Source organism: Lycium ferocissimum, chromosome 8, assembly GCF_029784015.1.
Source record: "Lycium ferocissimum isolate CSIRO_LF1 chromosome 8, AGI_CSIRO_Lferr_CH_V1, whole genome shotgun sequence".
Lineage (NCBI taxonomy): Eukaryota > Viridiplantae > Streptophyta > Magnoliopsida > Solanales > Solanaceae > Lycium > Lycium ferocissimum.
This window is the reverse complement of record NC_081349.1, coordinates 44,367,723-44,381,947: the sequence shown is the minus strand read 5'-3', so window position 1 is coordinate 44,381,947 and position 14,225 is coordinate 44,367,723. Positions and strand designations below refer to the sequence as shown.

The 14,225-nt window shown below is 33.3% G+C and overlaps 1 protein-coding gene across 3 annotated transcripts; it reads left to right on the top strand.

The window, feature by feature from the left end:
- The first annotated feature begins 1,413 nt into the window (after window positions 1–1,413).
- On the top strand, window positions 1,414–10,990 carry LOC132068575 (uncharacterized). Of its 3 annotated transcripts, none has more exons than XR_009417444.1 (9): window positions 1,414–1,681; window positions 2,848–3,118; window positions 4,102–4,203; window positions 4,328–4,410; window positions 4,504–4,620; window positions 5,531–5,591; window positions 5,675–6,293; window positions 6,563–6,713; window positions 9,715–10,990. XR_009417444.1 is itself a non-coding variant. In XM_059462213.1 (9 exons), the coding sequence occupies exons 1-8, from the start codon at window positions 1,563–1,565 to the stop codon at window positions 6,640–6,642; spliced, it is 1,485 nt and encodes a 494-aa protein (XP_059318196.1). In that variant the 5' UTR covers window positions 1,415–1,562; the 3' UTR covers window positions 6,643–6,687; window positions 9,715–10,990. The 3 variants fall into 3 exon arrangements, 1 of the variants encoding a protein (XP_059318196.1); XR_009417443.1 differs by having other exon boundaries at window positions 1,415–1,681; window positions 5,498–5,591; XM_059462213.1 differs by having other exon boundaries at window positions 1,415–1,681; window positions 5,498–5,591; window positions 6,563–6,687.
- Window positions 10,991–14,225: the final 3,235 nt, after the last annotated feature.

Genomic DNA, 14,225 nt, shown 5'->3' with positions numbered 1-14,225 from the left:
TAAATACATTGAATTGAATACAGTGGAATATCCCTGTATTTTTTTAACTTGTGTTGTTTGAATACAGCTGAATTGAATATAATAGAATACACCATATGACAATAAATTAGTAGCTACGAGCCGTAATTAGCTAAAGTATAGCTATAGCTTGTTAATAGTGTCCAAACTATAGATGTTTATGTAAGTTTCACTTAAATTAATACCTAAACAAATCATACATCGTCACATGACTTTTTCTAAAGCCCAATCTAGTCGACCATTAATCTTAATGTTGAGGTCCATTAATCTTAATGTTGAGGTATTCTTTAGGGAAAACATCACTGAATACTCCTAAAATATAAAACATTTACCCGTCCATGCTCCCTCCCAAATTATTTTCACTTCTACCCCCATCGGCTGGAAATATTTACCCGACATACCCCTTGGCCAAACTCATGCCTTCATGATATCATCACAAAGATATTTATATATCACGATGGTATCATGGAGTTCTAAGAGAAGGACTGAAACAGTCCTCCATGATACCATCTCGGTATATTTATATACCATGATGGTACCATGGCCTTGAGGAGTGTCTCACTAAAGGATTGAAGCAGTTCTTCAGGATACCATCACGGTACATGTATATAAGACAGTGGTATCATAACTAGGGGCATTTTGGTATTTTTTTTTTGGGGTACGAAAGTAATGGGGTTACGAGCCGGTAATTATTTTGGTTTGAGGGGGCATGCATGATCTTTCCCCTATTTTTTATTCAGTAAGTGGAACGAGAGACATTTTTAAGCTACTCCCTTCATCTCAAAATGCGTATCATTCTCACTAAAAATATCTTTCTCAAAATATTTGATATTTTAGATGTTGAAGACAAAATTAACTTTTTTTTCCCCATTTTATCCTTAGTAAGATCGTTAGATTGAACCCATTATATTTTTAAACTTATGGGTTCATATCTACAATTTTTTATTACAGTTTTAATAAATTGGGCAATTTGCAGGATTTCCCTTCGCTGGGGGTGGTCTTTAATATTTGCCCCTCAAATTGGTGGTCTTAAATTTTTGCCCTCTGCCTTTACAAATTCTGTCTTGGGCCTTAAGCTGCCTTAAGGAAGAATTTGCAAAGGCAGAGGACAAAAGTTAAAGATCACCCCAAATGGAGGGCAATCCGCGCAAAAAATAAAATTTTACACGTACATTTAAGTTTCTAATTTTCTCTATTGGAATCGTGACTTAAAGCCTGTTTGGATGGGCTTTTTGGCTTATCCCTTAATATAAGACTTATAAGTCAAAAGTCATAAGTTATTAATTTTAACTTTTGGCTTATTTTATTATTTTAACTTAAAAATACTTTTTATTTTAGCCAAACAATACAAAAATAATTTAAAAGCACATAAAATAAGTCAATCCAAACGGGCTGTTAATATTGTGTGTGTAGGGTCTTAGTTGGTGCAGTATAAATTTCCTAAATTTTCCCTCTTCTTCCCGCCCCGTGGATTCAATTTTGTTTTCCCTCCTCCTTTCTCTCCATTATTTCCCTTCATGAAAAGGAGAAAGGAATAGAAGAAAATGGTTGGAGTGAACAATTTTGCGAAGACAATTTGTTCAATATGTTATGAAGATCAAAACCCTATTATCGAAGATCTCCAATCCGTTACTATTTGCGGTCACGTTTTTCACGAACTATGGTTAGTATATCCCCTCATTTTTATGAAAATAATAATCAAACAATTTTATTGGGTTTCCTTGCTTATATTCCATTTGATTAAAAATCAACCTTTTTTTTTCACCCAGAATTGCTACCCCATCTTGTTTCAATTTGTTTGTTTTACTTTCTTTTTCGGTCCGTTTTAAAAAAGAATATCTCTTTACTTTTTTAGCACCTCTTTCATTCTAACTTTATCATGTCATGATTAAGGTACATTCTATGTTTGTTTAATTCAAAAGCAGTTTTTACTTTTTTAAAACTCCGTGTCAAGTCAAAACCAGACAAACAAATTGAAATGGAGTGAGTATTACACTTGATTAAAAATCATTTGTTTTCACCCTTAATTGGTAGTTGTTACCCTTGTGCTAATGAGTTAGTTTATGGTATACAAATTTGTCAATTTCTTTAAGTTCTATGTTTAGTTTCTTTCTATTGTGAAAAATGTTTTCCTTATTTTTATCCAAAAGGGAATATTTTTTTTGTTCCACTTATGAGCTGCAGTCCTTTGTTTTTATCAACTTTTAGTAGGCATTTGGCCATAGATTCCAGATATTTTCACTTTATTTGGAATTTATGGAGTTGAAGTTGAAGATGGAGTTGTGTTTGGTTATATCTTTTGCAAAGAATATTTGGAATAATGTTCATCCTTGAATGTACTTAAATACAACTTTAACAGTGAAAAGTGAGTTGGAAAACAGGTTGTAAGTTTTTTTCCAAATTTAAGATACAAATTCAAGTTGGATTTGGAATTTTCACGGCCAAATATTGATTTTCAAATAAAGTGAAAAATTATACCATAAAAAGTGAATAATTTTATGGCCAAACGGGTCCTTAACAGTCATGCATTGTTGTTAACCTTTAATACTAAAATTATCACCAAACTATTCTTCTGCACCACAATTCTACACTTTGTACAAGTACTTTATGTTAGTTGCTTTTATAGTCAAGTAAACACTAAAAGATGATCAGAGAAATGATTTCCTAAGATAAACATTTTCCTTTAAACCAAATGTACCTTTATGCTTACTTATGGAAAAAAAAAATGTTCCCTACTTTAAAACAATTGACTATCTGATAGGAGATAGTTGTTGTCCTTATCTGATATATTTGTTTCTGTTTGTATGTTATGGTTGCAAAAAAAACCAGTCTTCAGCAATGGTTTGAATACTGCGCAAAAAATGTGAAAAAGAAGAATTGTCCAGTCTGCAAACAGGCTTGTTCAGAAGAAAATGCAACTAGGCTTTATTTCCAATCTATTGGCGATCCAAATGATACAAGTCTCACCCAGAAACCTCGTGATTATGAAGAGGATCATCGGGAATTGAGAAATGAGGTCAAAAGGTTGGAAGGGAAAGTTTTACGACTGACTTCCACTTTGGAAAAACAGCTGAAAGATCTCAAAGAAGTCAATGCAGAGGTAAATAGTTCATCTTGCTATCTCTTTATCTCTCATGAATACAGAATATCAAGCTGTCGAATGCTACGCAATTGCCTCATGCTTATTCCATTTATGGTATTTTCTCAATTTGATGAGATAGAAAGGATATATATGAGAGAGCTCTGGAGTCACGAGTTGCACATGGGTGGGTCTGTTAGTCTTTTTAACAGTCTGGTCAAAAGGATGAAACTTGCTACATTTTGGATACTTAAAGGATTTATTTTGTTCAGCGTGGTATTTTAAGGAAGTACCTTAAGTTCTGGGTATAGTTCAGGGATGTTTTTGGCCAAAAACTCGAGGGCAGGGATAATCTATTGTGAGGTTCTGCGGGCTACTAGTCAGATACATCAACCTTACCTTCATGTAACAGATACAATCTAAATTGCAAATATCATACACAATGTTGCCAGCTAGAGAAAATATAATTTTGCAGAGAAACTCACCATGCTTCCCTGTAGCCCTAATATACCTCACATTAGCGAAAGATTTAGAAACAAATTTTCTACTTGATTTAGAATCTAAGTATGGTAATCTCCTCCTTCAAGCACCAAACAGCTGAGTACTTGTTTCGTGAAATCATCCATCACAGAGATGAGAAAAGTCAATTTCTTTCCAAGTCTTTTTGCCCATAGTTGACCAAATGAAAATGACAGAAGTTTGATAGATATAAAAATTCGTGAGTTCCATGAAGAGTTCTATGTCTACAGATTACATGTGAGGAATGAAATATGCATCTTCCGTATTTTAGGTTATTGTTTGGCTAATGATTGGCAAAAGCCTCATTTTCTTAGGTGGAATAAGCATGGCTCTAGTAAAGTTGAGAAGAATCTGGCACCATCAACTAAAACTAAAGATATTTATGTGAGCATATTTGGTTCAAACTTGATCTGCGCAAGACTTTATGTCATCACGTTTTCATCTCAACTAATTTTGTAGTAATGGCATTTTTTTTTTTGTTTCAGCTGTTCACATGCAAGGAGGAGTTGAAAATGGAAGTGACTCTAAAGGATGAAGCTGTGAAACAGGAGGCAGCCATGCAGCAGTTGCTACATCTTAAATCCAAGGTAGATATTCTTTCCTCATGATGTTTTGCTAGTGCATCTATTCATGCATGCTTGTACGTAATTCTTCTAGGTGGTATATATGTAAGTTATTAGTTACTATATTCTGGGCAAATTTGTGCTACAGGAGCTAGATCGATCAACTTTGGAGTGCATAAGGCTACAAGATAGAAATATGGCTCTAGCTAAGGAGCTTGCAACACTCAAGTTGTAAGTCAATCATATTGAGGGCAACAAGTAGTTGCATCCTTATATTAGATTTACAATAGTTCTTTTTCACTTTTTCTTCATGGTTTACTTCAGAGTCTGCGATTTTAGCTTGGAGGAAGAAGAGGTCTTGAAACTTGCTTCATTAGGAAATGATGTCAATAGCAAAGACACAATTGATGTCCTGAAAAAATCATTGGTCATCCGTAACAAGTAAGCTTTTACTTTTATTTAGGAAGTTACAGTTTTCGGCATGAAACTTCATATCTGAATGCTCTTCTTTTGCTTTAGAGATTTTTTCCCCTTGTTTTTATGTTGTAGATATGATCCTTGGAAGTTCATTTCGTGGGAAATCTGAATTCTAAAAACTTTGATATATTACACTGAGTTTCCTCTCAAGCTCGGGAAAATTACTTTCTGATCTGATATTGGGGATAGGCCATGTAGATAGAAAGTTCATTCGGTAAAACGTATGCTTGATGAGCCTGGCAACTCTACTAAGAGCCAGGCTTCCTAATTCTACTTTATGAGAAGGAACAGTGATTTCTGTGAGGAAATTGAAGTTATTGAACTGAAACTTCTAAATGCAAAAGCGAAAATAAAAAATAGTTCTTGTACATTATGCTATATGCTTACATATAAAGCTCCAAAAGTAGTTCTGTTTCAAAACAAATGTTGGCTTCTTGCTGCTTTATAGGTAGTTACAGGGCAACTTTTTCTATGTGGATTAGTTAAGTAATGAGTTTTATTGTTTTGTTGCAACAAGGTTGGCTATTATGTAGCTACATGTTGATGGAGTATTATTATTCACTTGTCTATGGAATGACATCAGTGTGATGCTAAGTGTTAGGCTTGGGTCTACAATGGAAATCCTTTTCTTAATCAGATCTTTTTTTCCTAATTCACTCCTTTGATATTTTCACCTGGCAAAGGTAGTTTCCAGCTCAATAGTTTGTCATTCACAATGATCTCGTTTTCTCAAGCTCAAAAGCAATCTTTATTTTCTTGATCTATTTTTATCAAGCACAGAAGCAATCTCAATATGTTAACTGTAAGTTTGACAGAAAACTTTATTGCATTTATCTGGCAGAAGTTACAAAGAACTAATGACCAAGTGCAACAGGCAAGAGGCTCGTTCTCTCAGGAAACTTCAGAAAGCTAAAGAGAAGAAAAATAAGTTGAAGGTAAGTTTTCGCCGTCCTAAATGAAATATGGTATATTACAAAATTTGAGCTTTGAAAGTGCTTGATTGTGCGGCTATTTATAGGTTAGGGTCCAAGAACTTGAGATGGCACTTGAAGGAAAAGATAATGAAATTTTGAGAATGTCGAAAGCCTCCAAGAAAAACTACCAGGGAAGTAAAGAACCAAAAGTTGACAGAGATTCATATGAGAATCAGAATAAGGCACCTGCTGAGACAGAAGAAGATTTATGCATGGTAACTGGATCATGTGATGATTTATCTAGACCAAGGAGAAAAAGAAAGTATAAGTCTAAGGATAGGAGTATACTAAACACGGCAGAAGATATTATAGCTAGCAGTCTTCACAAAAATAATCACAACAAAGACTCTTCCATGAGAAACAAAGATGGAGGCACTTCAGAGACTTCCACTTATCTGCATGAAGTAGCAAACCAAAACTTGCATCAATCAATTGGCCCTAAGAAGGCTGTCCATGATGGAAGTCTAGTGCACGGATCAGGAAATAAAGATGGAACGTCAGGCTCAAGGAATTGTAGTAAGAAAAGTACAGAAAACATGCCCCCTGTGATTATTCTTGATGATGATGATACTGACCTTCCACCTCTAGATGACATTACACAGCACCAGCCCTCATTTCACACCAGGAAAGAGACTTCTTCACCCGTTGTACTTGCCCAACCAGGTCTCTATCTGCCTCATCTTGATGTTAAAGTGTTGTCTGTTCTTCGAGTGATGATAATTTACTTCTACCAAATGATCTTATCCGCTGATTAGAGAATGCTCTTAAACTTGATTTAACCCTTAATTAAAAGAATTACGTCAATAATTCATTTTCCTAGTTTTTACTTTTCTCTGCTTTTGACTTTCCTTGGGGGAGATTTAAGTTCATTTAGGAAAACAGAAATCAGTTAACAATTACTTGTTTCCCCTGACACTGAGTGAATATCCCAGGAGACAGCTGCTTTTCTGGTGGATTGTTAGGTCCTGATGGGACTTACTGGCACTTGGGAAAATGGTGTAAGAGAAGGTAAAGGACAAGGGATCTGGATCACTGTCTTGAGGACTGCAAGGATCAGGTGCGAGTGCCGGTGATTTGATTGCTGTAAGAGCTGATTGTTGGGTTTTAATTCCGTCATTTGCCTATATGTGCTACATGTTTACTGCTCCTACTTTTCCGTTACATTTGCTAAGTAAATTACTTGTACATTTGCTAAGTAAATTACTCGTGTTAGTCTACAGAGTTTACCATGGATCTTCCCAAACTTCAGTCTTAGCTCAGCATCAACACTCTTTGAATAACACTCGTTTTTATTGTTGACACTTCTAGATCCTTGAGGATGATATCTTTCTACAACCTTCCCATGCAATAAATGAATTTTGTTATGGAATTTCCTCCAGGAAAAATTACTGTAATTTGTTGTTCTTTATTTGTTAATTTTAAATCACATATTAGAGACACTTATCTGTTCTCCTCTTGGCAAGCCATAATATCAGTTTTTTGCCTTTCTACTTCACGTTATATCCCCTAGAGTCAAGCCACCGGAACTATTCACATTTGATGTCTGTGGGGTGATGCTGTTACTATATTGTTAAAGGTTATTTTTCCATAACACCAGTTGTGCCATGTATGTAAGATACATGTCATGGACGAAGGGGTCCTTAATGTATAGCGGTCAAATATTTTGGTCCTTCATATGTACTCTTAACACACATGATCCTTAGTTTCTTATCAAAAAATGAAAACGAAAATGATGCTTAATGTTTGCAAAAAATGGACACTTTTACTCCAAAACCCTAAAACTAACCAAACTCCTACAATCTCACTTATGTTGTGAAATAAGAATAATATGGAATATGGTGTAGACAAGAAATGTTGAGAGGAAGAGAGAACTTTTCTTAGTTCTTCATAGTGTATCTTCCATGGGGTTAAGAGTGTCCTATTTAGAGGATACAAAATACATCCAAAGGTCACAAGAATACATCCCAAAAATCACAATAATTAAGTGACAACATGTATTGAAATGGTTTATTAGATAGAATATTTGGACATCCGCATAAATAAATATGTCCACAACATCCCTCCTTGGATGTCCATTATTAGATAACGTGATTCATTGAAACCTTACTAAGAAAAACCAGTGGCAAAAAATCTTAGTGAAAGGAAAGAGTACTCATTTAGTAATACACATTGCAGTTGTTTCATTAAAAACCTTACCAGGAAACAATGAGAAAAAACTTTGGTTAAGGGAAAAAGAGTACATAACATATTTTATCCCTCTAATGAAAATATCACGGAGATGATGCATTCCAATCTTGTGTATCAGCTTCTCAAATGTTGAGGGTGGCAATGCCTCAGTTAAGAGATCTGTCAAATTATCACTTGAATGAATTTACTGAACATCTATTGGGATAATACATATTTTCCTCCGCTGGACTTGTCCAATTTTTCTAGAAGAACCTCCAATTTTTATCTTCATCAATCCAACAAACATTTCACTGCACCTACCTATGTTGCTTGGACTCTCGCAAAATGTTGCCGCACCCGTGTTGAATCCTCCAAGAATGCACTACATTCTACACGCACGCGTAGACATTTTTGAAGAGTCCGAGCAACATAGGCACCTACTTCATATAGAACCCTTTACTCAATACTTCAAATTCAACTTGTTCTATCATTGCTCCCCTTCCATTTCTCCCTTTCACCTTCAGGTTCAAGAAGACCCATCTCCACCATTTATAGCTAAAGTCCATTACTCACCTCTCAGATTCAAAGATCCATCTTGACGCCATTCAAAAGGCCTAATAATCACATATTTCATTTCCTGGCTATTGTCTCTAGGCAACCTTCAGATTCAAGAAGACCCAACAACCACTAATGGTGACCTTCATCCTTCAAACAATGAAGCTTCTTCGAGTGGTGTTTGAGGGAAAGAGATCAGAGAATGGACAATGCCATGGTGAGACCTTTGATGGTGGAGTAGTGGATAAAGTGGTGGATAATGGACACAGAAGGAATAGAGAATAAAGAAAGAATGAGAAAGAGGGGACAAGATAAAGTGGCACTTGTAGTTCACCGCTATACACAAAACTTGGTTGTCTCGTAAGAAGATGGTATGTGTACCACTTCAAACACATATAGGAGGTCATAGGGCCCCTGCAAAGTTCAAGTATATAATTGAAAATTCGCAAGTACAAAGGAGATTTATGTATTATTCCAACATCTATTTCACCATTCTGTTGAAGATGATAAGTGAAATAATTTTGGTGAAATGTGATTTATGCCGTCTCCCTTTAATGTATCATCATTTCAGTTGAGGTATGCATGCAATATTGTCTTCAAACAATGTTGTTAGAATCTCCCTTTTCAAAGAAAAGCCATACATTTCTTGAACCTGTGTCACTTGACATTTTTGAAAAGAATTACTCCTGCCGTCATAATTTATGTGATGGTGTTTGACTGGGCACGGAGTTTAAGAAAAAAAGGATGACTTTTGAAACTTTTGGTCTAAAATAAGTCCTAGTTATTTATATGGCTATAAATCATCTCATTTTGGGTAAAATAGACATGTTAAAGTTAATTGTTACTACTAAATATAAAAAGGTGTCATTCTTTTTGGGTCTGACTAAAAAGGAAAGAGTGTTACATAAATTGGAATGAAGGGAGAGTCTTATTATGGGTCCTTGATGCTAAAATTTATCTTAACGCTAAAGGTCTTGAATACTATACAAGGAAATGAAGTATCATGTCGGGATTAAGTGAAAGCCATTATTTCCCTTCATCATTATTTCGATGAAGGATTGGAGATCGGATATTTAACCTTGAAACATCCACTTGATTTGTGAAATAGTATGAAGGAATGATATGACCACCTGGAAGCTATAGTATTACTGAGAGCTTAATATGAATAGATGCACTTTGGGTTACAAGATTTTAAAACTGTGCAAGAAACTCGATGTAGTGGTAGTATTATTGATGCAACTCTTTTACTCCTCTTTTACTCCATGAGTGTTTGAAGTATTTCATTTATCTACTTGATTGCTATTTTTTTATGAAACTGTTTTAAGACTAATGCTAAAGGTAGTTTATTTCTGTACTTTCTCAGCATGACAATAGTGAGAGTTTGCCATCATTCAATAGATAAAAGTACGACACCAAATCAAGTAGTTCCCAGTCTCAAAGATGCTTGCGAATATATAGCTTCGTCAGAAGGGCCAGTTTACCTCCTGTAAAATATCCATCAAAGATGTTGGGAATCCATTCCTTGTACAGTGTTTAGGCGTTTCATTTTAGCAATCTAGTTATACTGTCATTTGATTGATTAGTTTTTGCTCGATCAATACATATTGAAAGTCGCATTCTTTGTGGTTTCGAAGATAGTGAAACAGTTTTCCATGCAAGCATGCACTTCAGTTTTATAGTTGCTTACTACGGGAAGGTGCTACGTGGTGTGTGGTCTATTTGTGTTAGTGCTCCATGGTTTTGCATTGACAATTGGGGTGTTGGGGGGGGGGGGGGTTGTTGTGCAGACCATTTCGTATTTAGCCGACTTTATAGTGCTAAATTTGCCTCAATTTATTCATAAGATAAGTGTTGCATCTCCTACCTAATGCAATTGATCGACCCAATGCTTCACTTACTGTAGCATGTCATAGTTCTCTTACTTTTGCCCGACCAACTGTGCTCTTCTGATGGATGGTCCAGATTTGCACTTTTTGCACACTAACATGGAGACATGGTAGGGACGATCCCTGGACTCTTTGGTCATTATTGTGTAAGGAGTAATGATATTTACATAAAATAGTGGTTGAATGTACATGAACATAAACTAGAAAACTTAACAGAACTCTCTTGATGTGCATTTCTCATTCCATTGGTTGCTTGCTACCAACTATATACTTGAAGGGATGATTCTTGCTCATCGGATGAACCTGCTCAGTCGCGTCCTGTGCTTCTTCCTTGCTACCTTTCAACCTCCTCCTGCTGCTTCTTATGTTTTATGAAAGATCTTGTGTTTTTTTTTTTCCTATGTTTTTCTCTAGTGTCATAGTCTTTTACCTGTATGGAGAAAGTAATTATACACCCTTCCTATTCTTTTGGTATTCAGTTGTTCGTTTGCTGTACTGTAGAAAAACTTTGTTTTTTTGTTCATTTGGTTATGTAGTCTAGTTTCTGCTGGTTTCCCAATCTGAGCGGTCCTTTGCAAATCTCTGTGGGAGAAACATGTTCAATTGATGAGATTATTTGGAACATAAGTTTTGCCAGCTTGTATGTATTCATCAGGGCTTTGACACATGTTCAATTGATTATTCTCATTTTATTTTTATTTTGTTTCTTCAAAAGAATTATATTATTATCCAATGGAAGTTCATTGGCGTAAATCTTTGTCTTTGCAGCTGTCTAAACTCTGGCTTTGCGTTACTATTTTTAATCAATTAAAGATACAATTGTGAACCTTTAATATCAAAATTATCAGCAGAACACCAATTCCATGTTTCATATGCTATATTTTTTATTATTTGTATGAGTTAGCACTTCAAAACCAACCAAAATGAAAAAAGATTCAGAACATAGTTTTTAAAGCTAAGTTATTTTCCGCAGGAAATTATGTTTTCGCATCATACCAAATACACTCGTGGCCCTTATGGACTGTTGGAGTCACTTTTAATGTGTCTTGTATCTTATTAAAAAACTTTTCTAGAAAAAATTTCCTGCAAATGTTTATTTCTGAACAAACTGGTTTAAATAATTTTTTGATGGTTCGTTAAGTTATGAAGTTCACTTATACAATGTGAGAAAATAAGGCACTGTCTTGGTGCAATTTCAAATACTATTGAGAGAGAGTTAAAGATATGATTGTGAGCTTTTTTTTTCTTTTTTCTTTTTCTCTCAATGAAATGACGATTTTAAATAAATCTTGGAGACGTTCTAATTTTATAATCTTCAAGTCGGTCTGAAAGTTTTATAGTTATTTTTGCATAATTAGTGGTTTGCAATAATTACTTAGGGATTGATACTTTCAATCCCTTTTTTCAAGTTGTGAAAAAATAGACCAATATATATACATAACTTCCATCTCCATGCATTCTTCTCCTTCCTCCTAATCTCAACTACTCTAAGGGCTGTTTGGAAAGCCACCCGTAATTGAATTGGGTGTAATTGAGTGTAATTATACGCTTTATGCTGTTTGTTTGATCGAGGGTAATTCACAGGTGGGAGTGGTGTAATTGAGAGGGTGTAATTACACTCTCTCAATTCTCAAGGGGGGGGCGAGAATTGGGTGTAATTACATCCTGTAATTACAGGGTTACTTTTAGTTTATTTCTTTTTAATTTCTTTTCTTTTTTAATTGATTTTTTATTTCCATTATTTAATTTATTTTTATTTTATTTTAATTTCTTCTCTTTTCTGATTTATTTTTTATTTCTATTATTTAATTTCTTTTTTATTTTTACTTTTTAATTATTTTTATTTTTTAAATATATTTTTATTTTTATAGTATTTATATTTCATTTCCTTTCTTCTCATTCCCAACCTTTACTTCTTGTGGTTCTATATAATTGCTCGTATTTATTTTATTTTTTTATTTTATTCATTTAGCATAACCGTGTTAATATTCTAATTTTTGAAATTACATCTCTTAATATTAGAAAGAATGAGTCATTAACAAACTTGGCATATAATAAGTGACGTTATTAAAGTAGAATTTCGTTGTGAATGAGGTTATAGACTTATATTTTCCCTTTCTTTTGAATTATAGGAGTATTTACTTATGTTACGTTGAAACTTACTAGTATTTACTTATGTTACGTTGAAACTTACTTATGTAACGTGGAATTTGACATAAGAGTATTATGTTAAAAAAAATTCTTTTGGATTTTGAATTTGGGTTATACTTTCGATTTTAAAAATATTTGCTTTAATACTATTGACTTGTTATTTCACATCGTACGTCGTTTATTTTTCACTTACGGTTGATAGAATTTTGTCAAACATTTGAATAATGTTATGGCATTATATTTATAAATATTCCTTTTTTGTCAAACATCCAATCCCATGATGTTCTCACAAAAAAGGTATGCTTTTTAGTTTTATAATCAATTAAAATTAAAATATTATTAATTTGAAATTATATATCAATTATTTTTTACAATATTAGTTACAAATATATGATTATTAATTGACACATTTTCAAGAAACAATGTATTATTAAATAACTAATTTAACATCATTTATAAAGGCACATATATTTTAAATATTAATTTTAAATTTTTTATAATCAAATGTTATTTTTAAATTAAACTAACTGTGTAATTACACTTGTGCAACCAAACAAAGACGCTCTGTAATTACATTATGACAAACAAACAGGTCATTGTAATTACAATACTGTATAATTACTAAACTGTATAATTACTAGGGTAGTAATTACACCAATTCCGATTACCAGGTGGCTTTCCAAACAGGCTCTACAAGATCATGCTATGTAAGTTACATAATGTAACGCAAAGCAAAGATAAAGTGATCTGAGAATTGTAAATTGAAGAAAACAAGTGAAACTTTAAAATTGCAAATGAAAACCAAAGCACACTTTTTAGAGCGCAACTTAAAAAGATACTCACTACATCTCAATTTATATGACACTCTTTTTTTTTTAATCAGTCTAAAAAGAATGAAACCTTTCTATATTTAGTGAAAGTTTAACTTTAAATTTACTTCCTCAGTCCCATTTTATATGAAGGTGTTTGACTTGGCACGAAGTTTAAGAAATAAATGAAGGCTTTTGAAACTTGTGATCTAAAACAATCCATAAAAAATTGTGTGGGTAGAAATCATTCATTAAAGGTAAAAAGATAAATTTAAAGCTGGATTTTACTAAATATAAAAATGTGTCATTCTTTTTTGGACTGACTCCACACAATTTTCTATGAGTTGTTTTAGATCATAAGTTTTAAAATATTTCTTTATTTCTTAAACATCGTGTCAAGTCAAACACCTTCATATAAAGTGAGACATAAGGGAGTAATTGATGTTGCCAATAATTGATTCTCGAACTGGTCCGTATTTTTCGAACCAGTCTATTGGATAAAACTAGATGGCCTATGCCCGTGTTGCGCACGGGCCCAACACTTTAAATTATAGTGTGTCTATGTATATGTAGTTGTGTTTGGATAGTGATAATATATATATATACACGAAGCATGGGTTTTGTGCTCCGTATCTAAACTTTATTATATTCGTGTTTGCTACGAAAATTTATTAATACTTTTTAAAAGTGAAGACTTGTTTAAAAGAAAACTATTTTCATCTCTATGAGATAAAACAATAGCAATATTTAAGCATCAGTTGATACTTTCAATTTTAATTCGATTAATTTAAAGGTGCAAAATACTTATTATTTTTTATCAAATTTTGATTTGGATAATTCTAATTCAAATTATTAAATTAATTTTACATGTTTAAAACGAAACAAAGTAGAAATTGATTTTCTATTTAAATGAAGAAATGCTATTTTTTAATTTTTGGTAAATATTCTCGGTTTAGTTCATTTTACTTGTCATGTTATCTTTTGCATGGTTTTTCTAAGGAAACGTGAATTAGAATTATAATTTGACT